Source organism: Panthera onca, chromosome A1 (assembly GCF_046562875.1).
Source record: "Panthera onca isolate mPanOnc1 chromosome A1, mPanOnc1 haplotype 2, whole genome shotgun sequence".
Lineage (NCBI taxonomy): Eukaryota > Metazoa > Chordata > Mammalia > Carnivora > Felidae > Panthera > Panthera onca.
The window spans coordinates 41,853,979-41,876,252 of record NC_138339.1 but is presented as its reverse complement, the minus strand read 5'-3'; the positions used below and the strand labels follow the sequence as shown (position 1 = coordinate 41,876,252).

The following is a 22,274-nucleotide window of genomic DNA, read 5'->3' as shown; positions in this document are numbered from 1 at the left end:
AAGGCAACTTCCCCACCACTGCAAAGCTAGTAGGTGACGAGAAAAGCAATCAAACCTGGGTCCTTGTTCATAACCACCATGCTTCACTGCCACTCCAAGCATGTGCTCCTGTCTGGCATACAAGTGTTAGATTTGCGAAAAAGATTTGCATTATGAATGTTACAAGCGACATGAACTAGGTAAATGGATATTGCTTACTTGTCATTACGGGTTCTTTATTTTTATTATTATTATTTTTTCAATTCTGTCCAGCTGCTGGGCTGACGATGAGAAAAACCTTGCCCTTTCTTGTTCTTGTGTCAGTCTGCTTATTTGTCTGTCAGCTTGGGCCATTCTGGAAAAAAAGGTAACTTGCCATCTGTTGTTTCCTGAAGGCAGTGGAGTCAGCATTTTGCCTTCTCGATGCATGAAGGCCAATGAACAGAGGGTACGTGTAGGTGAAATTTATCCAACTGGGGCTGGTCTCTTCCATCTTTCAGTGTTTTCCTCCATGACGCTGTTTCCAGGAAAGTCACGGAGTGAGAAGGGGACACTTTACTCCAGCTGCCAATCTCTCCTTTATGCAGAAGAGGCGTAGACAAAATCAATCAGATACATTAGCATGATTAAACGACCAGTTTTCAGAAAGATTTTTAAAAAATGACAAAATGCACTTCACACTAACACTGGAGTGAACTTGATCTATTACCCAGTCTGGTCATGCTGAGGGCACTGTAGGATCCCAGACAGGAGGCTCTCACGGATGGCTCTCACCTGTTGGGATCTCAAAAGCAGTTTGCTTATTTAAATCCGGTCTTTTGAGTGACACATCCACGGATCCATATGCAGGGCAAGGAGATCCCCACTGAAAGGACTGTCATTCGTTCGGGGCTATTGCAAGAGATTCTGGAAGGGAGTTTGGGTCAGGCTTTGGAAGGACAGGAGCGATGGGCTTGGCAAAAAGGCATCCCAGAATCAGTCAGAGTCAAGGTTGATTACAGGTGTGACAAGATGAGAGCAGAGAGATCAGGAATTGCTGTAGCACTGGAGTGGGGGTGGGAAGTTTGTGAGGGTCAAGAGCCAGCGTTTAAGGTGTTAAGTGAGTATTTGCTATGTTGGAGGCCCTGAACAAAAAGCTTTATATGCATAATCTCATTTGTAAGCCTCTTAAAAGCTGTGTGAGATAGGTTATTCGACAAGTCATTTTGCTAGTGAGAAAAGTCAAGTGTAGAGAGGTAATTAACTGTTGGGCATGGCAGTTAGCCAGCGCGGAGCCCAGCCTTGAGCCCAGGTCTGTGTGACTCCGCCTCCCTGGGCTTCGCCTCCTGCCTCCTCCGAGAGGTCAGCGCGCTGATCAGTGAGGCTCCCAGAAGACTGGATCCGCTCGGCTGCTGAAGATGGACGGCTTGGATGAGATTAGATCGCAGGCCAGGGAGGAACGGAGTGGAACACACATCCACCCGCAGTTCATACCAATGTCAGGTCAGTTGGGCGTGTCCTGTTGGAGCCAATCGGCAGCCACAACATTTTCAGGACTTCTAGTTTAAAAATGGGCCTCTTACAGGTAGGATTCCAGGCTGCCTTGTGTTACCCAGGTCAGCATGAGAGGGGCCGTCTTTAAAGTGCTCAGGGATTTGCAAAGTCCCTGCAAGTTAGGATTAGAAGAGAGACCTCCATGGTTATGCAGTCCAATGCCTTTTTGGCTCCTTGCGTTTGCTAATTATTAACAAGATGGCTACTTATTGTCTAAAGAAGGCATGTGGCAAAGTTCGGTTATAAGATGAACCTCCTCAGCGTGACCTTTCCTCACAACACTATTCAAAGGCATACCTCAGCCTCCAAATGCTTGGTCCCTCTGTCTGTTCGCCTGATTGCGTTTAGTTTGTAGCACTTTTCTCCCTCCGAAATTATTGTGTTCACCGAATGGGTTACTTGCCTAGAATACAAGCTCTGTGAGAACAGGGACCGTGTCTATTTTGTTCCTGTGATACCCCAGTGCCTGAAGCAGCCTCTGCTCACAATAGTGGTTGAATAAATGTGCATTTTGAAGAAATTAAAGGTAGACTTTAATACATTACCAGTTACCCTGACAAACATTAATAGAAACATTATTAGAAAGAAATGGTTTAGAGAAAAACGTATGGTGTATGCATAGTATATAAAGTACATAATATCTATGACATATCATACATTTGACATATTAATACATTTCCCTATGAATGGATAAGTTGGTATTTGTTCAAAACTTTCACAAATCATTCACAGGAGGCAATATATGTCTACCTGTTTGTATCAGCATTCAGTGCCAGGCAGCGTAGAAATATACCTTGTTCAAAGCAGGAATAACCAACAGCAACTCCTGGGATTCCAGAACATGCTGGGGCTTCAGCCTTTTCTTTTTCTTTTCTGCCTTGGGGGACATTTTTCAAAAGGTGCTCAGAAGATTGTTAGGTAGTTAGGAGTACTTGTAATCTCTAATTAATGAGGATACCAATTTAAGGTTTAGGTGTGGGAAGCATTGGGCCTCATCTAATTCTTTCTTCCCTTTTATTGCATTTCCAGCCTGACCTGATTGCATTTCTCTCTCTCTTCTCTTTAAGATCTGACCCTCTCCTTCAGTGTGAAGAGCCGCTCCAGGAGGTGTGTAAACGGCCCCCTGCAGGAAGCAGCCAGGAGGAGGCTCTGGGCGCTGGAGAATGAGGACCAGGAGGTGCGTGCACTGTTTAAGGTGAGCTTGGATGGAGGGGTGCGATTCTGAGCCTGCCTTGTGTTTGTCCGGCCGCTGCAAGGTTCACCAGCACCTGGGACAGTGCCGGGAACAAAGTAGGCCCTCAAGAACAGGGCTGACTGAAGGAAACAATGAATGAAAATGTACATATTTTCTGCCCAACAAGAATAGGCAGCACTCCGAAGCTGGCGAGGAGTTGCAGAGTCAGAGAAAACGGTTTCAAATCTGCCACTGTTATTTGTTTGACCTTCCACAAGTTACTTACCTGTGTAGGATGGGAATCGTTATGATATCTATCAAGTATACTTTAAAAAAAAATGAAATTAATTTTTTTGATTGGAATTTTATTGTTTTTTATTGTGATAAAATATGCATAACATAAACTCTCAACTTTAATTATTTTCAGTGTGTAATTCGGTGACATTAAGTGCACTCACATTGTTATGCAACCATCATCACTGTTCATTCCAGAACTTTTCCATCATCCCAAATGGAAGCTCTGTACCTACTAAACAATAACTCTCCTCTGTCCCCTTTCCTCAACACTGGTAACCAATAAGTATGTATTTTTTTAAATTACCAAAATTGCCAATCAAAAATTAGTAACTATACATTTTAGAATGGGAGGGAAAAAGGCATTGAAGTAAAAAACCAATTCGTCCTCTTTCATAGTGGGTAGCTAGTATCTTCAGTTGTTACACCAAAGAAGAAGGGTATGGCCAAATTATTTACAGCTTAGGAGGGACTTACTAGGAGAGCCAAAGTCAGAAATGGTTAAAAATTGTTGCAACTAGAGGTGGGATAAAGAGAATATTACCTTATGTAATAAACTAATATGTTCTTGTTATTTTTACAGTCCCTGAATTAATTTGATACAAATTATAAAGGGAAATGTGTTCTATTAATCTGTCACGTATAAAAAAAAAAAAGAAAGAAAGTGTTTGGTTTGTTGGGAGGAGTCAGTGAGTCAGTATCTGTAGAGAGCTTGGCTTTGCTTGGGTGGTGGTATATACTCCATAAATAGTAGATAAATTATAAATAGTAGTGTGTTTTTTTTTTTTTTTTAATTTCCAGAATTCAGAAACTTGGAGGCACGAGCTGCTAACTGGCACCATAGTTTTTTTAAAATTTGAGTCACTCTCGGCGTGGGCAAGAGCTGGGTTTGATTGAGCCAGGTGGTCTGCTGGGTTGAGGATTGAGCCAGGCAAACTTGTGTGCCAGAACTGAGACCTGGAGTCAGCTGGATCTCAGCTCCAGCCAAGGTGCCACGGCACACACACAGGTGACCATGGGCAGATTGCTTAACCTGTCTGTGCCTGGCCCTTCTTGACGTGGAGAGGGCCATTTTCTATTAAATCCGAGGTGCCATTTGATTATAAAACGCACCAACATCTTATATACCTCAAAGGAAAGAAAAGAAATACTGCCAATTAAGTATGATGCCGTGCTTCCTTCTCTCTTGTTTCAGAAATGGTCAAATGTGGGAAATGTGCATCTTAGAATGTATTCAGTAGTGTAATCGTACTCTTTTCACAGGGTTACTGGGAGTAAATGAGGCAATGTTCATAAAGATCTTTGTGAGGTGCCTGACAATTGATGAATCTCCCAGAAATCAATTTTTATCTAGAGCCCGTTCTCTGAGCAACAGGATCGACATCCTCCAAGGATCTGGGGACTCCTGGGGCCTGGTATGGGAGAACCCCAGCGTTTTGACTTTGTTGACCTGAGGGCTCTTTCTCTCTCCTGTCCTCTTCTCTTCTATCCACAGGGTAGATATCCTCTCTTTCTATCCTCTTCTTTCCACGGGGTTCTCCCAGAATAGTATTCCGGGGGTTGATCTTTGATGGCAGGACCTGGCTTGGGGGAGAAAGGATGTTCTGGCCATTAGTCCTTATAGTCAACTGTAGAAGCTTGGACAAGAAACAGAAAAAAGATTTTAAGGGAAAACCAAGTCTGCATAGTGGTTCAGGCCTGTTTTCTCAGTTATTGAAAAAAACCGGGGTAGGGGAGCATGCAAACTGGCCTAGCACAGCCTTTCTGGAGGGCAGTTTGGCCCCCGCGTTTTAGGATTGAAAACATGAATGTCTGCATTCCCAAATGCACATATCAGAATAACTTGCGTCGAGACTATCAAAGATGTGTACAAAGATTTAACTCCAGGATGTTTATCACGGTACTGTTTAGGATGGTAAGAAAATGAAAACAACTCAAATGTCTAACCATAAGGCAATGTTAAGGATTAATTATATTAATGTAGCAATGACATATGTAACCATTAAGAAGAATGCAGATTCTTTAATGACAAGGGAGCTGGTTCACAAAATATTATTTAGTTACAAAAGATTACAAAACAACTTACATAATGTAATTCTACTTATATAAAAATAGTTACTTCCAAACTCATGGAGAGGAAAAAGGATTCAGAGTTAATACGCAAGGGTGTTAACATCGATGATCTCTAGGAGGGGGGATTGTGGATGATTTTTGTTTCTGTGTAATTTGGTTTTTCTGTCAGCTTTATGAAAATACTCATTAGACATAGATTCACAATCAAAGTTTCTTTCAAGGTGCCTTCTATTATCTATCCTTCCCCTTCCCTTATACACCTTTTTTTTTTTTTTTTTTTTTTTTTAACACAAAAGGTATTCTTTGCACTTTGCTTTCTTTCTGTTGTGGCTGTTGTTCCATCTAGCAGCGTATATTTGGAGCTGTGTCAGAGCACCAAGAATTTCCTCATTCTTTTTTATGGCTGAGTAATATCATAATATTCCATTGCGTGGATGAATCATAATTCACCAGTCTCCTATTGATGGACATTTAGGTTGTTTCCTTTTTTTTTTTTTTTTTTTTGGTGATATAAAAACAAATCAATGCCACAATCAAGAAATTCATACGAAGCATTTTGCGTGTCTATGAGATCATTAACAAGACGCTGTCACCCCAGGTCTTCTCACTGTTCTCTTTACCCAGGACCTCTCAGCCAGGTTGGTGGGTATCCAGTCCCAGAAGGCTCAGTTCCTCATCACCTTCAAGACCATGGAGGAAATCTGGAAGTTTTCCACCTACTTGAACTTAGGTATGATGTGGAACAAGCAGATGGAGGACGTAACTACATCAAAGTTCAGCCAATATGTAGGGCTTGACATTGGGGAATTGGCCCAGCTCTGATAACTGAAAGAGGTAGAGCCCTAACGTGGGTGGTTAACTTTTGAAATGTCACAAACTACCTGGAACTAAATCTAAAGCAAATATTGACTACTACCCTCAAATGCTATGTGCCACATTTCTTCGATTTCAGGAAGAGACTACTTTCTCAGATAATCAATCAACTGGCAGGAAGTTCTTAGTGATCTACTAAATTCAAAGGGCTGGGAGAGATACAGATTGATGGTTTCGAAAAAAAAAGGAAACCAGTCTTCAGTAAGATCAGAGTAGCTGCTCAGAATAGTAAAACTCTGGATACTGTAGCCCATGTTTTTGGAAAAGGGTCAAAGAAAGGGATGGGAAGTTATCTGCTAAAGGGGACTCAGATTGCAGGGTTTTCTAGGAAATGACCTTGTGGAGGGAGGGAGGGGTCAAGATGGCTTTTGGCTAGAAGGTATAGCTTCTCTTGTAGTCATGGCGACTTTCTGTTCTCCATACTGTGCATCTCCTGTGATCACTTAGAGACCCACCTCCAGTTTAAGGTGTACTCCATGGACCAGCAACATTGGCCTCATGTAGAGCTTGTTAGAAAAGTGGAATCCCAGCACCCATCCCAGACCAACTGGCCCAGCATCTGTATTTTAATATGATCCCCAGGTGCTTTATGTGCAATTAAAGTACAAGATGCACAATTATAGAAAACACACGAGGCCTAAGCAGGTATAATGGAGAGTCAGAATGGAAAAAAACAGGTTTTTGCACCTTTAGAAAGAGGCAGTCTCAAACAGAAGCAAAATTTTAACATAAGTCATTCACATTTATAGGCGTGTGTGAATTATTACCCATAGTTGCAATTTGCAGAGTTTCCAGTCTGGTTTTAACAAGGGAGACCATACTGAGCATGACTGATGGAGAGGGTCAGAGAGGGGATGTTAAAGAAAATCCTGACTCCTTTGTGGGTCATGGGCAGCCCACCAGCCACTGCATCATCTGGGACATAGAAATTTGAAACTCAAGTCAGGAAAACTTGAAGGGGGTGGGTGACCAGGACCTCCCAGGGTCCAAATTATGATCTTGGAGATTTCTCCATGGATGTATTAGAAAAAGGTAATTAGGTTTGGTCAGCTCATTGCGCATTTATGGTGACCCAAAACGTGTTGGGAACGTATTTCCCAACAGATGCTGAGAAGAATCAGTTCACTCTAGAAATTTTCTAGCTACCTCTCTATGCTCTTCTAATGCCAGTTAAATGGGGTCAGGTTGAGGATGGAAGTCCAAGAAGGAACTTCCAAAAGGAGCTTTCTCAACCTTTCCTGGGCTCAGCTAATGGCAGAAATCACGTTGTCCAGGAATCTTGTTGGCTTGATTTCTTAGGCTATGTATCTGCATGTCTGGAACATCTCCTCTTTGACCATAAGTACTGGCTCAACTGCAGATTGGTGGAAGATACAGAGATCCAAGTTTCCGTGGATGAGAAACACCTGGAAACAATATACCTGGGACTTCTGATACAGGAAGGTGAGCTTGGAGTGGGGTGGAATGGGCTTTTATGTGGATATTTATTATCAGCGTCCCTGAAGTAATTAGGATACACAGAGAGGCAAAAATCATTCAAAGGTGAGAATATTCATAAAGAACCCACCTGTTATAATATTACTCCAAACATATCTCTTGGTTTGACACTGACATCCCATGAACAGCTATATTTGTCAGTCTCACTGATTTTCTGGTGTTAGAACCACTTGGGGAATTTTTAGAAGACGCCCATGCCAGGGCTCCACCAGGGCCAATTAAATCTCCAGAGGTAGGAGCCAGGCTTTGGTATTTTTTGAAAGTTGCCCAGACAATACTAATGTGCATCCGAGAGTAAGAATCCCTTTTTAAAATATATATGATTGGATTGTGAAATAAAATTGCAGATCTTACAAACCCCGCAAGATTTTATGAAATTGAGGAAAATGGTGTCAGGGAACTTCTTGGAGCACCGGCTGATCTGTTTACAAGGAGGAATCTGAGCAGGGCTACAACCAATCAGTTAACAACTGATGACGTCACAGACACAGTGAAAAAGCCAGATTTGCATAGAATCTTTTGCAAAATGATGCTGTTTATGATTGCATTGCACAAATCACAATGGAAGGAAAGAATGTCATACTGTGCTACTGTAAAATCTAGTTGCAGAAATTATATTCGCCCAAATCAACTTATTCTTTTCTGGTCCTCAGGTTAAGCAGAAGCTTGCAATTGTAACTGAAATTCCATTAAATGTATTTTCATTAATTTTTGTTTCATTTTTTTTTTCAAGGCAAAGTCCCAATTAAACCTTATTCTCACAAATTACTCAGAGCTTGTGGTGTCTAATTTAAGTGCCTTCCCTCTCAGTGGCTTCCCCCCCCCCCCCCCGGTACAGTTCTTCTGGGATCCCCAAAGTCTCTCTGGGATGCCTCTCCCTTGGCTGTGTCCTTGACTCCCAGGAAGAAAAGTATTTCAGCTTCTGTTAGAAATGTTACGTTGTGTGATAATCCCTTTTCACTTCCTTCTACTCCTTGGAGGGGCTTTTCTCATTATCTACAGGCCACTTCTTCTGCAGAGCCATGTGCTCTGTGGCTCAGCCGCCTGAGAAGGAAGGGGAGTATCTGACACTTTGGAAGAAGGAGTTAATCTCCGTGAAAATAGTTGAAGGTGGATCCGAGTGGGAGGGTGTGTCCCTGGTGACTGGTCAGCGGGGCCTGGTGCCCGTGTCAGCCCTGGAACCTCTGCCGCTCCCTTTCCACCAGTGAGTAGCCACCTGCATCTTGGGAGTGGGTCCCAGAGCAGAACTGAGGTCTGCACTAGAACTGAGGTCCCAGAGCAGAACTGAGGTCTGAGCAGAACAGAGGAGACATTTTTGCACATATGGGCATCTATGGTGCCAGGGAGGGAAGAAAACCTGGATGGTTTTTTGTCTTTTGTCATTTTTTTTTTAATGGTCAAAATTTGCACAACTTGATGAAACTGGAGACAACTCAAAATTTCAGATGGACATTGTACCTAAGAGGAAACCTACTGCCTGATCTCCAAATGCAATGTTTCTCAATGTGGGGGCTGGGGACCATTTGTATCAGAATCATCTGGGGATTTACTATAAATTCAGTGCCCCCCTGGCCATCTTCAGACTCTATTAGGATTAGATTCAGGAATTTGCATTTTATATAAGCTCCCTTTGAACGTAAGAGGATGTGTTCCATACTAAAGTTTGAAAATCCCTACCGGGAGATTGTCACATACCGAGTGACAATATGCACGATCCCAGGCTGTGGACCGTGTGGTTGGCTCTGGCAGAGAATTTGACAGTGATAATGGAAAGGGATCCCTTGTTAGTTATTTCACTGGCCAACTAATCGCAGAGCCAAAAAAATCATCCCAGGCCTGCTGAATTCCTCTCCTTTTCACAGTGCCTAAATGCCCAATAAATGTCGGTCATCATTATAATAGGAATAATAACCATGATACTTACCCATTATCACCCTCATTGTTATTTTAACGGACTATTCTGCTCGCTGTTGTCAGTTTTTTGAAATCTGTGTTTGCAAACCCCGCGTTTCCATTGGCAGATGGTTCCTAAAGAACTACCCAGGAAGCTGTGGCTTTTCCAGGAAGAGGGATTGGACAGGCTCCTATCAGATCGGTATGGCTGAGTTGAAGACGGTATTGTCGGGGAGATCATATCGCCCTGCCTCCTAACTTTATCTGCAAGTTTGGAGTCCATTGATGGGAATTCCTGTTTAGCCTCTGCTGCTCCCTGGACTTGGAGAAAGTGGTTGCTCTCTATAACCTGGGTTTCCTTGCCTGTGAAATGAGAAGTCTCAACCCAGGACTATTGATACAAATGCTCCCAGGGGCAGAGAGGGCCTGAATGGGAGAGGTAGGGGAGGGGTAGGGACCATAGGGATTTAAAGACATATGGGTGAATAAGCAGCCTGGTGTGGGCCACATGTGGGCCGCAGGCTGCCTGTTCTCAATCTCTGGTCAAAACGTTTTTCCAATTTCCCTTAAAGTTAGGTGAAATGGGTCTTGAATGTAGGAAGAGTCAGAATGCCTGGCACACAATGGATATAGTCAGTAAATATTTGTTGAATAGAGAAATGAAGTCTATATATATTTACATATATATGCAATATTATGTATTATGTATATATGCGTATATTCTAGGTAATCTCTGTACGCATGTGTAGGGATGTGAGTACACGTAAATACACATACACACATGTAGCTATAAGTATATATGTATCTACTGGAAATGAACTGTAATGTTTTCTAAGTGTCTGAAATATGATTCCATTCATCTTCACCCTTAGAGCCCCTCCCCACTCCCAACCAACTTAGCCCAAGTGCAATTTTATAAGCTCTGAGCTCCAATGACACTTTATTATTTTTTTTTCCCAAATAGCACTTTATAAAAAGAAATGCAGGGAATTATGGAACCCAGACATTAGATCTAATCAATCAGTTGACCATAAATAAGATTTTCAGCTATCTGAGGCAGTACAAGCATTCCCTGGAGTTATGAATACAGGGCTGTGACGTCTGCTCTGGGTTCAGATTCTGACTCCACACCTTAAGACCAGCGTGATCTCCGTCGGTTCACAAGCTTACTGTGCCACAAGTTCCTAATGAGTACAATGTTACCATAAAACTGACTTCGAATATCATGAGAAATCCACCAAAGGACATCTGAAAATCTCTTAGTATGGTTTTTTCGTGCTGCAGGTGTTTAACACACTACAGATCCCATCAACCCACGAAGTGGTGGGAATTTCTGACCTTGAACACACAGCTGATAATAACTTGATCAAAAATGTCAGGGGCCAAAAAAAAAAAAAAAAAAAAAAGCCAGTAGCTTCAGCAGAACAGCTAACGCAAATACCCAAACTAAGACACATAAAAACCATCATTTCAAGCAAAGCAGGATTAGCGGAAAGAAGTGTTAACCAGAAGTTGAGAGACTGAGTTCCTTGGACAAATCACATACCTTCTCTGTGCTTCCACCTTTTAACCTATAAAAAGGGGATTCTGATCCCCTTGGGACTCTGGGGAGGATCTGAGAAAATGGGCTTAATTAGTACTTTGTAAACTGGACGGTATGGAGCTTATAAATATGTCATTACTAGATCTTAGTTGGGAAACTCAACAAGCTGAGTAATGACCATCATCAGAAGGGAAGTCTTCCAAATCCCCCTGGGTCCTGAGCGGTTTTCTGTTCACCGGTGACACGAGGCTAACATTTATGGAGGGTTGATTAGGTACCAGGCATTGTGCATGTAATCGCTTTGGCTTTTCCTAATATTTATGAGACAAGCATTCTTATTATTCCCATTGTACAGTTGGGGAAACCGAGGCTCATAGTGGCCAAAGGAGTTGGAAGGAAATGGAGAGATCCCACAATGTTTTTCACACTGGTCTGTCAATTTGTGCTAAGCATGACAAAGTATTTACGTGATAATGGCAAATCAGACATAGCAGGACGATATAGGAAGCTTTTCAGCTTGCCATGAGTGAACTTTATTCAGTTTTAGCGTATATCCAGTATTCTGAGATGATCTTTCCTGCATTTGTTAATACATCATTTCTTTTGTAAAGTGAAGGTGACAGTGGATGGTAGTTCCTTTCTTTGAATGTCCTAGTTTGGCAAAGTTAAAAGCCAGTTACCCTGTGTCATTCCTGCCAATTTCTTTCTTTCTTTCTTTTTTTTTTTTTTGGTGGGGAGGGGGGTGTGGTGGGGAGACGATTTTATTGGTCCTTGAAATTCTAAATTCTGGGGACCCTTCATTTCATAGTATGCTGGAAGCAGTTTCTGCCTTATTTAGTTGACATGGATGTTATCTCCCCACAGGCAGAGGAAAATGTAAGGCCTGGAAAGAATATGAGAGGGAAGAAAAGGATGAGCTGAATTTTCACCAGGGAGAAAGCATCGAGATCATCGGCTTTGTCATCCCTGGGCTTCAGTGGTTCATTGGAAAGTCGACACGCTCAGGAGAAGTGGGCTTTGTCCCCACCAGGAACATAGATCCTGAGTCTTACTCCCCAATGTGAGTATGGCAGAGAGGCCCTCTGGGATCCTGGAGCGGGCGCCTTCCCAGTGGCCCCACCCCATCCTGAACGGGATTGAGATGAGCTCCAGGGTTCCCTGGCAAGACAGAGCCGGAAGAGCGCATTCTGACCACCAAGGCTGTCCCCAGGGCTGATGGGAAGGGGAGGATGAGTGATCAAGAATGAGTCAGGTCAGTTCCGTTCAGCAGATGGTCATGAAGGCCTTCCTGTAAGGAGAGAAGCACGGCCCCAAGGTGAAGGGCCTGCTGTCATCCCTGCAGGTGTGGTGTTGGCTCTTGTATTCTGCCACTTACCCATCCAATCAAGGGGCCCCATTAGGGAAGGGCTCACACAGGGTCCTATAGATTACAGCTCAGGGAAAGGAGAGATCCTCTCATGGAGGTTTACCTGCTGAAAGCTAATTGTGTGGCAACAGTGTTGGCCACAATGGTAGAGTATATCTTCCACTCATTTCTGCCTGGAGTCTAGAGGGCTGGTTCTGAGGAGCAGATCGTGTGACCAATGAGCAGCAGGAATATTGACCAGTCTCCCTGGGTTGGCCTTCCTGCATGAGGATAAGAAACAGTAGGAAGCCTGGGCCCAGAAAGTACCAGAAGGAACAGAGTTGGCTGCCACATTGAGACACAGGGAAAACGTGGCTCAAGGATTATTGAAGGCCCTGAACACTCGGACTGGAATCCCTTCCCTTGTGTGAAAGAGCCACCGAAGAGAGTGGAAGAAGGGGAAAATCTCCTTCTAAGCCCTGACCTTTATAGGGAGAAGAGACAGAAGGTCGTTTTCCCTACACAGAAATGTGGGAATCCAAGTGAGTCTAATCAAGGAAGAGACTCACTGAGCCCCTAAAGGATTATGGAGTGAATGGGAGTTTATAAGGAGGAAAAGGGTGTTCGGAGAACTCTCATGAAATAGGCAGTATTTGAGCCAGCTTTGTATGATACAAGATATTTCAACTGATGGAAATGGAGAAACGTGAACACAGGTAGGAAAAGTGAGGGGGATGCTTGAGGAATGGCTCCTGCTCATTGAGAAGCAGGTCATCAGGAGAGCACTGGTGTGGCAAAGACATGGCGGGGCATGACGTGGCCATGAGGTGGCAGATGGAGAATGCCTGTGCAGGGGCCTGTGTCCTTTAACTGGCAGAGAACGGGGAGGCAGCGAGTGTCTCTGAGAAAGGGTGACAAATGATGTGCCTGGAACTTCTCTAACCATGGCTTTGAGCAAGGTGTGCATGGGCAGGGGAGAAGCTCGAGGCAGGAGACCAGTGAGAATGCTTAGGCTGGCACTTAGGAAGGGGTGGAAGGAACGGAGAGCAGAGGTCACTGCTGTGGATCAGTCAACAGGAATTTAGAGATTCCAAGAGCTTTATAAATATGGATGCTTGTGTTCTGCCCCCAGAGATTCTATCTCATTGGTGCAGGTGGGCCCTGGGCAGCCATGGTTATGGAAGTTCCCCAGGTGGGGCTAATATGCAGCCACAATGAGAACACTGCTCAAGCCACCCCCTCATTTACCGCAGGGGCTAGTGAGGACCCTAGGAGTGAAAGGGCTGAACCCAAGGCTCTGCGTCTGGGACCCCAGAATCCTGATATTAAAGCTAGCATTCTTTTTTCAGCAACACAGTTCTGCAGCTGAGGTCCTGGTAAGAGGGAGAAAGAATAAAGAGCACTGAGATTTGGTGGGGAAGAACAATTTACAGCGCAGAGGAAGAAGAAATGTAGCAAAGGAGACGAAGGAACAAAGGGGCAAGATGAGGCGGAGGGAGGAAGGGAGGTGGGGAGATCATGAACACTGTTGCAGGCTGCAAAGCGGTAAAGCAGGGCTGCCTGCTGAAAGGCCCTTGGGATTGACCGTTGAGAGGTCACTGGTCACTGAGAGGTCTGTGACCATGGGGAGGTCACTGGTCATCGGGAGGCAGCATAGCTCGGTGATCAGAATTCCAGAGCCAGACTGCCTGAGAGGCGTTTATGGATATGTGAGCACATTGTGTGCCTCCGCTAGCTTCCCAGCTTCAGGACCTTGGATATGTCCATCGGTGTCTCTATGCCTCAGGTATCTCAACTGTAAAATGCATACAATGTTAGTACTTGCCCATAGGGTTGTCAGGAGGTAACATGAGCTAATACTGTACATGTAAAGCACTTGGAATGGTGCGTGGCACAGTGTGTGTGTGTGTATGACCAATACGCATTGACTCTTACTAGTGCTGTTACTGCCATGGGTAATCTTTGAGAAGCAGTTTGAATAAGATGTCGGGGGCAGATTTCATACATTATGGGACTTCTGTACCTCGTACCTTGCCCCAAATGGTACTTGTACCTCTAAATTAATTTGATTACCACATTTTAGCTGACTTCGTTGGGTCCACTCTCACCATGAAGAACATAACCCCCTGTATTGAAGTGGTGGCATGAAAAACTCTCCTTGTTTCTAGTGTCTTCTGATGGCCTCTCTACCTCGTCACCTGTGGGACCCCATCACTAGAGACTACATATTGGGTAGGGAAGGGGAAAGTGAGCCAGGAGACAGGGAGAGAGGGAAGAAGGAGCAGGGCAGGGGGAGTGGCTTATCACACTCCCTCTCCCCCCAAAGCACTCCCTAGATTACAGACCTCCCCAAATCACAGCAATGAGAGTCAAAGTCCATAAACCACCTGGTCACAAGCAACAGTCAGGGTGTGGAGGTCCTGGGAATCATCCTGTGTGTTATGCAGGTGGTCTGGCCACTGGGTGTCACTCTTAGTCTGTACTCATGTGGTATCAGGTTTCTGAAGAAGGTCTAGCATTTGCTGGTGTCCTTCTTCTTCCCATGGTCTCCCTCCCTGTGCTAGTATATTACTCCCTAAAGAGTACATTCATTCATTCATTCATTAATGCATCCATCCATCCATTCATTCATTCATCCACTCATCCATCCAACCATCCATCCATCCATCCATCCATCCATCCTCCCTCCCTCCCATCCATCCATCATCCATCCATGCATCCATCCAACTGTATTTATTTAACCAGATTGGGACAATTAAGAGTGAAATTTCACAGAAGCTGTTTTGTGAGACAGGTTTGGTCTGTGCCTCTGACACATGGGAAAGGGATCCTGTTTTTCCAAGGAGGCAAAGTTGGGGGTTTCCTTTTTTTAACAGCACATATTTCACTACCAGCTACCTAGTTTCACAGCAACAGCAGCTGGAAAACCAGTTCTTAAAACGTGGGGGCAGGCATTCTGTCTAAATAGACATGGTATTTGTTTTGGCCAGAGTGCCTTTAGAGATTTAAAAGCTTCTGATGGTGACAGAATGCCAGACCATTCTTTTCTTTTGATTTTGTGTTTTTAAAGAGTATTTGGCGTGTGTGTGTGTGTGTGTGTGTGTGTGTGTGTGTGTGTGTTGAGGGAAAAATGTCTTTAGATATAACCGAGGACCCTTTTTACTCCTTCTGACTTTTGCCTTCTGGTCCTGATTCTTACCCCAGGGGCAGACTCTATTTGAATTTGATATGTATCCTTCCAGTCCTTATTCTGGTACATTTTAGGAATAGATGTTCCCTTGCAAAAACAACAACAACAACAACAACATACTAGAGTTTTGTGTATTTAAAAATGTATATAAATGGTTTTTTTTTTCCTGTAACTGGGCTTTTTTTCAGTTGATAGGGTAAATTTAGGATATTCACATTATAGTAGATATAGTTCATTTCACCAAAGTGTTACTTAAAGGAAATGTATACATTGAAATGTGTAAATTAAAAAATAAGCAAAACTGAAAAATTAATGCACTCAGTATCAGATAAAAGAACATAAGAGTAAAGCCAGTATTTCATAGTATTAGAAGTTTGAAAAATTCTGTTTCTTACATCCCCTTTTTTATACTTCATATTGTTTATCTCTGCCTTTTTTTTATTAAAGAATTTTAAAAAAATATTTATTTATTTTTGTGAGAGAGACAGAGTATGAGTGGGGGAGAGGCAGAGAGAGAGGGAAACACAGAATCTGAAGCAGTTTCCAGGCTCTGAGCTGTCAGCATAGAACCCAACTTGGGGCTCAAACACGGACCGTGAGATCATGACCTGAGCCGAAGTAAGACACTTAACTGACTGAGCCACCCGGGTGTCCCTATAATTCCATTTCTTGTGGCATCTATTTTTGCTGATGATAAATTTGCTGTTAATCTCACAGCCATTTCTTGGCAGGTAGGCACCTTTTTTTCTCATTTTTTTAAGGTTATTCTTACTAATGTTTTGTACTATGATATACTTAGATGTGATTTTTCTGTTACATATTTATCGCAAGGTGTCCACTCCCTTGCTCACATCATGTATCTTTTAGTAGTTATTTCATTGGAGATCTGTGAGTTGTAACTACTCTCAGTCTTCAGTCCTTGTTTGTCTTAAATATACTTAAAATATACTTGTGAATGATAATTTAGCTGAGTATAGAATAGCCTTCAAAGTGGAGGGGAAAATAGCTATTAATATAAAATTTCAAATCTGTTTTGCCAGGGTTTTGTCCATTTTATTAATCCTCAGAAACAATTTTTCTGATGTTGACCATCTTTATTGTTTCTTTGTTTTCTATTTCACTAATTTCACATTTACCTTTATTATTTTCTTCTACTTTATTTGTTTTTATTTCATTAATTTATGCCCTTATCTTTTCTGTTTAACTTTCATCCTGTAAATCGAACAGTCAAGTAATAGATCGTTGAACCCAGAAAGAAGGATTAGGAGAAACGGGAAACATGAAAAGACCAATAACCCTAAAGAAATGGAAGTCATGTTAAAATTTTTATTATTTTTATTTATTTTGCTTAGGACGTGGTGTACTTCTTCAATTTGAAGACTCATGTCTTTCTTCAATTCTGGAAAATTCTCAGTCATTCTCCCTTTGAATATTGCCTCTCTCTCATTCTTTTTAGTCTCTCTTCCGGAATATTCCTATCAGAGGTATGTTGGACTTGCCATTCTATCTTCAATCTCGCTTAATCGGTTCTTTTCCATTTTTCATCTTTTTGTTCTTCTAGGTGCATTCTGGGTGATTTCCTCAGAACCGTCTTCAGTTTCACTAAATCTCTCCTCTGCTGAGACTAAACCTGCTGTTTAACTCAACTCATGTCGTCCTAAGTGTCCATGCCTTTATTTTCATGTCTAGAATTTGTATTTTGCTATTTTTCACATATACTTGTTGCTACTGACCAGGTTCATATTTTCTCTGTAGCTTCTATTCAGTCTTTTATTTCATCATGTTAACCATGCCTATTATAAATTACTCTTTAGGGTGTTGCTATTTCTAGCTTTTGTAGTGTTCATTTACCTATTTGTGCACCTGCTGGCACTCTTTGTCCGTGGCTCCTTTCCTCGCGTTTGTATTTTTGGTTACGTGAACGAATTCCCAACATTTTAAAACATGGTCTCTGCATGAAGCCGGACTGAAGAAAACATCCCAGTAGAGCAGTTTTGGCATTTGTTTTCCTTGAAAACTTAGGAACTCAAGGAAACTCAAGGTCCAGAGCTGGTTTTTCAATGTTAAGCTCTCTGACTCTGATACCTCCATTGTACAGTGTAATTCAGAGCCCACACCTTCTAATGGTGTGAGTCCAGGTGTTTGATTTTTTCCAGAGACTCACACAGATGGAAAGTGTGTTGTTGGCAGGCAAGTTTTCCCATCTCCTCTTTACAGAAGTTGTAGTTCTTCCAGACTTCAGGCTCAAAGGGAGCTCAAAGCTATGTAGGGAGCTCAATTCAGCTTCCCGGCTTCACACAGACCCAAAGTCACATCTCCTGTCCCTGTGTGGCATTGTAAGGTGAGCCCCAACTCTGAGGGCAAGTATCCCAGCTGAGAACCCCTGGGGTCTCGGGGCCATCTGCTCTGGCTTCTCAACTTGACTTTGGTTTCTCCTTTTGTTTCTGGCTCCCAGGCATTTCCTTTGCTTCCTTTCAGGTTAAAGAATGTATGAGAATATTCATCCATGTCACGTTTTATCTAGGATTTGTCTGTGTATGTGGGTGAGAGTTGCCCCCTGTGGAGCAGCTCAGCCTGCCCTATTTCTAGAAGTCCTACCATTCTAACCCAATTTCCATGCCAGGGAAACCCTAATGTAATTTGTGAGGCGTCTTGGACTCTTTCTAAATAGCTGGGACTCAGGCCATTAGCAGATCAGCTATGAGGCAACAGGCACACAGGCAGAAGATCACAGTTTCTGTCTCAGCTTGACCGCTTTCTAGCTGTGTCATTCTGAGCATGTTGCTAAATGAAATAGCGAGTTCAGGAAATCCTGTGTAAAATGTAAGGGTTCTACAGAGATTTGAAATCCTGTAATTTTTTTTTTTTTTTTTTTTTTAACCTCAGCTAAGTTTAGTTGTAGATTTCAGCTAGGTGCTCTTTTGAGGATGGCTGCTCTCATGGTCTGGGAGAATCTGGAAGTCAGGCCAGAGAGGTGCAGAGTCAGTAAGTGTCATGGAAAGAGTCCTGGGCCCGGTGTCGGGACAGAGCTTTCGTGCCCGTTCTGCCACGAACTGGTGGTGCCACCTTGAGCCGTTCACGTTAGCTCCTGGCCTTCTCATCACCGGGTTGACCTGAGTTGTGGGGACAAATGTAGGTGGCAGACCACAGCACTCTCATCCCTGCCCCTCCCTCAATTCAGCTTGAACTAGAGAAGCTCTTTTTACATCCTGCTGTACCACTTCCTAACCACCGACTTTATTTTTCTGTGTGTCAGTTTCATCCTTTGCAAAAAGTGATAAGAATAGCTCCTGCCTCAGAGGGCAATTGTGTAGACTATATGAGCTCAGACGGTCTGATTCACGATAAGCTCCCCGGCCCCCAACTAGTAGCCGTTATTAACTCTCGGGCCTTCCAAGTTATTTTTGTTTAAAAAAATGGATTCTGAGGTTTAAAAAAACCCAGCCTGATTTAGACCTGAAAGAGATCTTAAAAATTGTTCAGGTAGATTCTGGATTGAATTCTTTCCAAAGCACTTCTAGCTTCCACATTCTTTGATTCGATGGCGAATTTCTAGTAAGCAAATTGGTTTTAACAACGAGTTTATACAGCACAGCAAGTATAAGGATCTCTATTACCTGCAGTCACTTCTTGCCGCCCTTGACCTTCCTTCTCCCCACTTCCCATCCACTCTCTGAATGCCACATAGTGCTTTTGTTCTGTGTCGTGAAATGAGATGGCAGCAGTTGTGAAAAGTCCCTTCTGACCATAGTCAAACTTTCTTCATCGCTTCTCTAGATTGTGCCACCCGTCCCTGACAAAGAAATATCTCTTAACGGTCCCTTTTCAACCCTTCCCTTTGGGGGCAACAAATTCCTCTTTCCATTAAAAATGGGCACCGGGTGGTCTCCAAGAAAGGGGAGGGGTTGAGAGAAGGGCCTTTGTTTTTCTCGAGAGATGGAGTTTCAACAGGAGGGGTGTTTTCATCTCCACTTCGACCTGTTCGGCAGCAGCATAGCTCATCTCTTCACGAGTGGGGTGCTGATAGCTTTTCTTCCTTGGCAGGAGAGGCAAATACCTTATGCAACAATGAGCTGAGGAGTCTGATTTCAGCTATGGCAAGCGAGTTGGCGGTTTCTCTGTGGCCTTCGCTATATCCTGGGCTGGAGAGAGAACGGTTGTGTCTGGGGCCTGGCACCGATCAACATCCATGTCTTTTCTCTCAATGCAGGAACAAGAGCTCCGGCTTTTTCAGCGATGAGGAAAGATGCTCTCTGTGGGTCCTGGGAAGTGACAGGAAAGCTGAGTGTGCCAGCTTCCTCCACACCCTTGCTCATACTGACATAGCGTCTGTCTACCGGCTTAGTGAGTATTTGCTCTTCAGACCCCTTTGAAAGCTCAGCTCAGCGATAGCATGCGAGGTCAACCAGATTGAGCCTTCCCTTCTAATCTTGGAGAAGAAAACTGCCTGAGTTGAGACTGAGGTCTCTCCCCCTAGGGCTGAAGGGGGTCTAGGTCCCCAATGATAAAGGCAGGACTGTAGAAGGTTACAGGTTCTAAGAGGTGATTTCTCCTCTCATTTTATAGATTGGAAATTGAGTTCCTGGTGAATTTGTGCCTGAGCCAGGCCAAGAACCGCCTTTCCCCATTTTCTAGTCAGGACCCTTCCTCCTCTACCACACTGGCCCCAACACAGAATGACATTCGTCTGTTGGGGTGTGTTGGCTTTGGGTGGGGGAGGGACCTCAGTGCTGGCAGTTTTCATCAGTTTCTGCATGACTGATTGAGCGAACGACTGCCACTCCTTTTCCTTATTTTGGAAAGGCCCGCTGCTCTGTGTCAGGAAGGACGTTCACCCTTTGACAGTGGTTTGAGTGGTTTGAGTGGTTCTCCCATCTCTTCAGTGCTGGTGATATTGTGTCCACCCCTGTGTGGCCAGGTCAGATGGGGCACAGTTCATGGGCCCAGGACAGAGAATCTGCCGAGGGAACACACAGGCCCGCTCCCTGGAGCAGAGGTGGGCATTAGAATCTTTCACCATGCACAAGGAGCACTTGTGAGGAGCACCTAGCCCAGGCATCTGCATCAGCCCTGGCAGAACTTTCTTGCCACAAACAGATCACATCCCTTACCAGGCTGGACCAGGAAGCTGAAGCTGTGGACGTTGTCTGGCAGGGGTTGCTGAGGTCCGACAATCCAGGACTACTTCGGGTCTGCCTTCAGCAGGGGTAGGCCACAGACTTGGATCTAAGGGATCTACCAACCGTTGATCCAATGATTGGGAGAGATCTAGGAGCAGGTCCCAGGTAGCCGATTGCCTCCTATCTAAAGAGCGAGAGTGCCTCTCTGTTGGATGCAGGGCAGAGCCTAGTAGTTATAAAGGTTTCCACTGTCACCAAGGCAACCAGCAGAGGGGCATCCTGTTGGTAAATTCCAGCTTCCTCAAGTCCTGTGCCCCAGGAAGGAGTGCCTGTGGGTACTTCTTCCTCCCAGAGGGAGCATCTTTTTGCAACTCACGCACCATTTGTGTTCTTGGTGGCCCTGGCCTGGAGAGATATGGCTGCAGTGAGACTCTCATGTGCTCTCAACGTCAGGGAGGGCCAGGGCACAACGGTAGCTCTCCAGAGCCCGGTTCCCTATCTCTCCCACATTTGGCCATGGGGCCTTCTACCCTTCAGAGCTTACAGATCTCAAGTATGGACAACGACTCTCACAGAGAGTGGTAGGCAGAGGCTTGACTTGGTGAAGGGCCTGCTGTCCTCAAAGTTCATTGGAGAGCGCAGAGTGAGGGCACAGGCAGCTGTTGTTTCTCTGCCAGGAAGAGTTAGAATCTTATTTCCAGAAGCCCCTGTCCCATGGAGACGAACCTGGTCTTCGCTTCCACAGTTGTACCATGACTGCTTTTGCTAAGAGAGTTAAGTTCTTTGCTGCCAAACTCAAGGTGCCTTCTTGGTTCTCGACCAGCCTTCTTCCACTTTTGTGATGTCAGGCGATGGTCCCACAGGCACCTTGGTCTCTGTGTCTCTTTTCTCTCGGACCGTGCCTTTCCAATCTCCTTCACTGCCTCCCACCTGCCGGGAGATGCTGGTGTTTCTCTGGCTCATTCACAAACTCCCCTCCCCCAGCTGCTTTGCTTTCTTGTCCAAACACTTCTCCTAGGGCCTGGGCCCATTCCTTGGGAGGGGCTGTGGGTCCTCAATCTGTATTTGCAAGTCTCAACTTTTTTCTTTGGCTACAGATCTACTTCATTCTCAGCCTAGAGCCCCTGTGAGTACCTCAGACTCAAAATATCTAAATGCTGTGCTCAAGACTGTTCCTTCTACCTCATCCCATGAGGTTACATGAGGACCAAAACCAGGATGCTCAGTGGCCTCTTCACTCTAGTTGCTTCATTAGTCACCCTTGGTCACCTAGTCCCGCGTCCCATCGTACATACTGGATCAATGACTATTGAGAAGATGAACGATGAACGAATGGAGGAAGGAAGAAGGAAGGGTGTCCACGTGGCATGATGCCACATGCCACAAAGTGCGCCATCCTTGGGAGTTTTGATCATGGCTCTGTTGTCATCTGCCTGGGAGATTTGGGCCTTTAGATTTTGTCATCCTCCCCATTCCCACACCTCCTAGAAGAGAGCTCGTGTTTCTAGCTTCTCCACTTTTCTTTTCTGGCTCTGGGTCTTATTTCTACCTCAGTGCCCAACCGTGAAGTGAGTGGCTTAAACAAGATGCTCTCCAGGTCCCTACAGCTCTTAAGCTGATGATAAAGGAGAAGATTCTGCCCAGTTTCTTAGAGAAATTTAAACACAAAGGGCCCTGAGGGGACCATGGGTCGGGGGTATATACCTGCAGGCCTAGGCATGGTGGCCTATTCTGACCTAACACCAGGTCTGTCTTTCCTC

At 44.2% G+C, this 22,274-nt stretch overlaps 1 protein-coding gene across 5 annotated transcripts in view; it reads left to right on the top strand.

Moving 5' to 3' along the window:
• Positions 1-22,274, top strand: part of SH3TC2 (SH3 domain and tetratricopeptide repeats 2) — a 59,478-nt gene that overhangs the window by 16,758 nt on the left and 20,446 nt on the right. For 3 of the 5 annotated variants that reach the window (XM_078445643.2, XM_060634633.3, XM_060634634.3), the window contains exons 3-9: positions 2,580-2,707; positions 5,678-5,783; positions 7,226-7,369; positions 8,426-8,627; positions 9,445-9,518; positions 11,724-11,919; positions 19,605-19,738. In XM_078445643.2, coding sequence (XP_078301769.2) covers positions 2,580-2,707; positions 5,678-5,783; positions 7,226-7,369; positions 8,426-8,627; positions 9,445-9,518; positions 11,724-11,919; positions 19,605-19,738 — 984 coding nt within the window. The other 2 variants (XM_060634637.3, XM_060634638.3) reach the window with 2 other exon arrangements.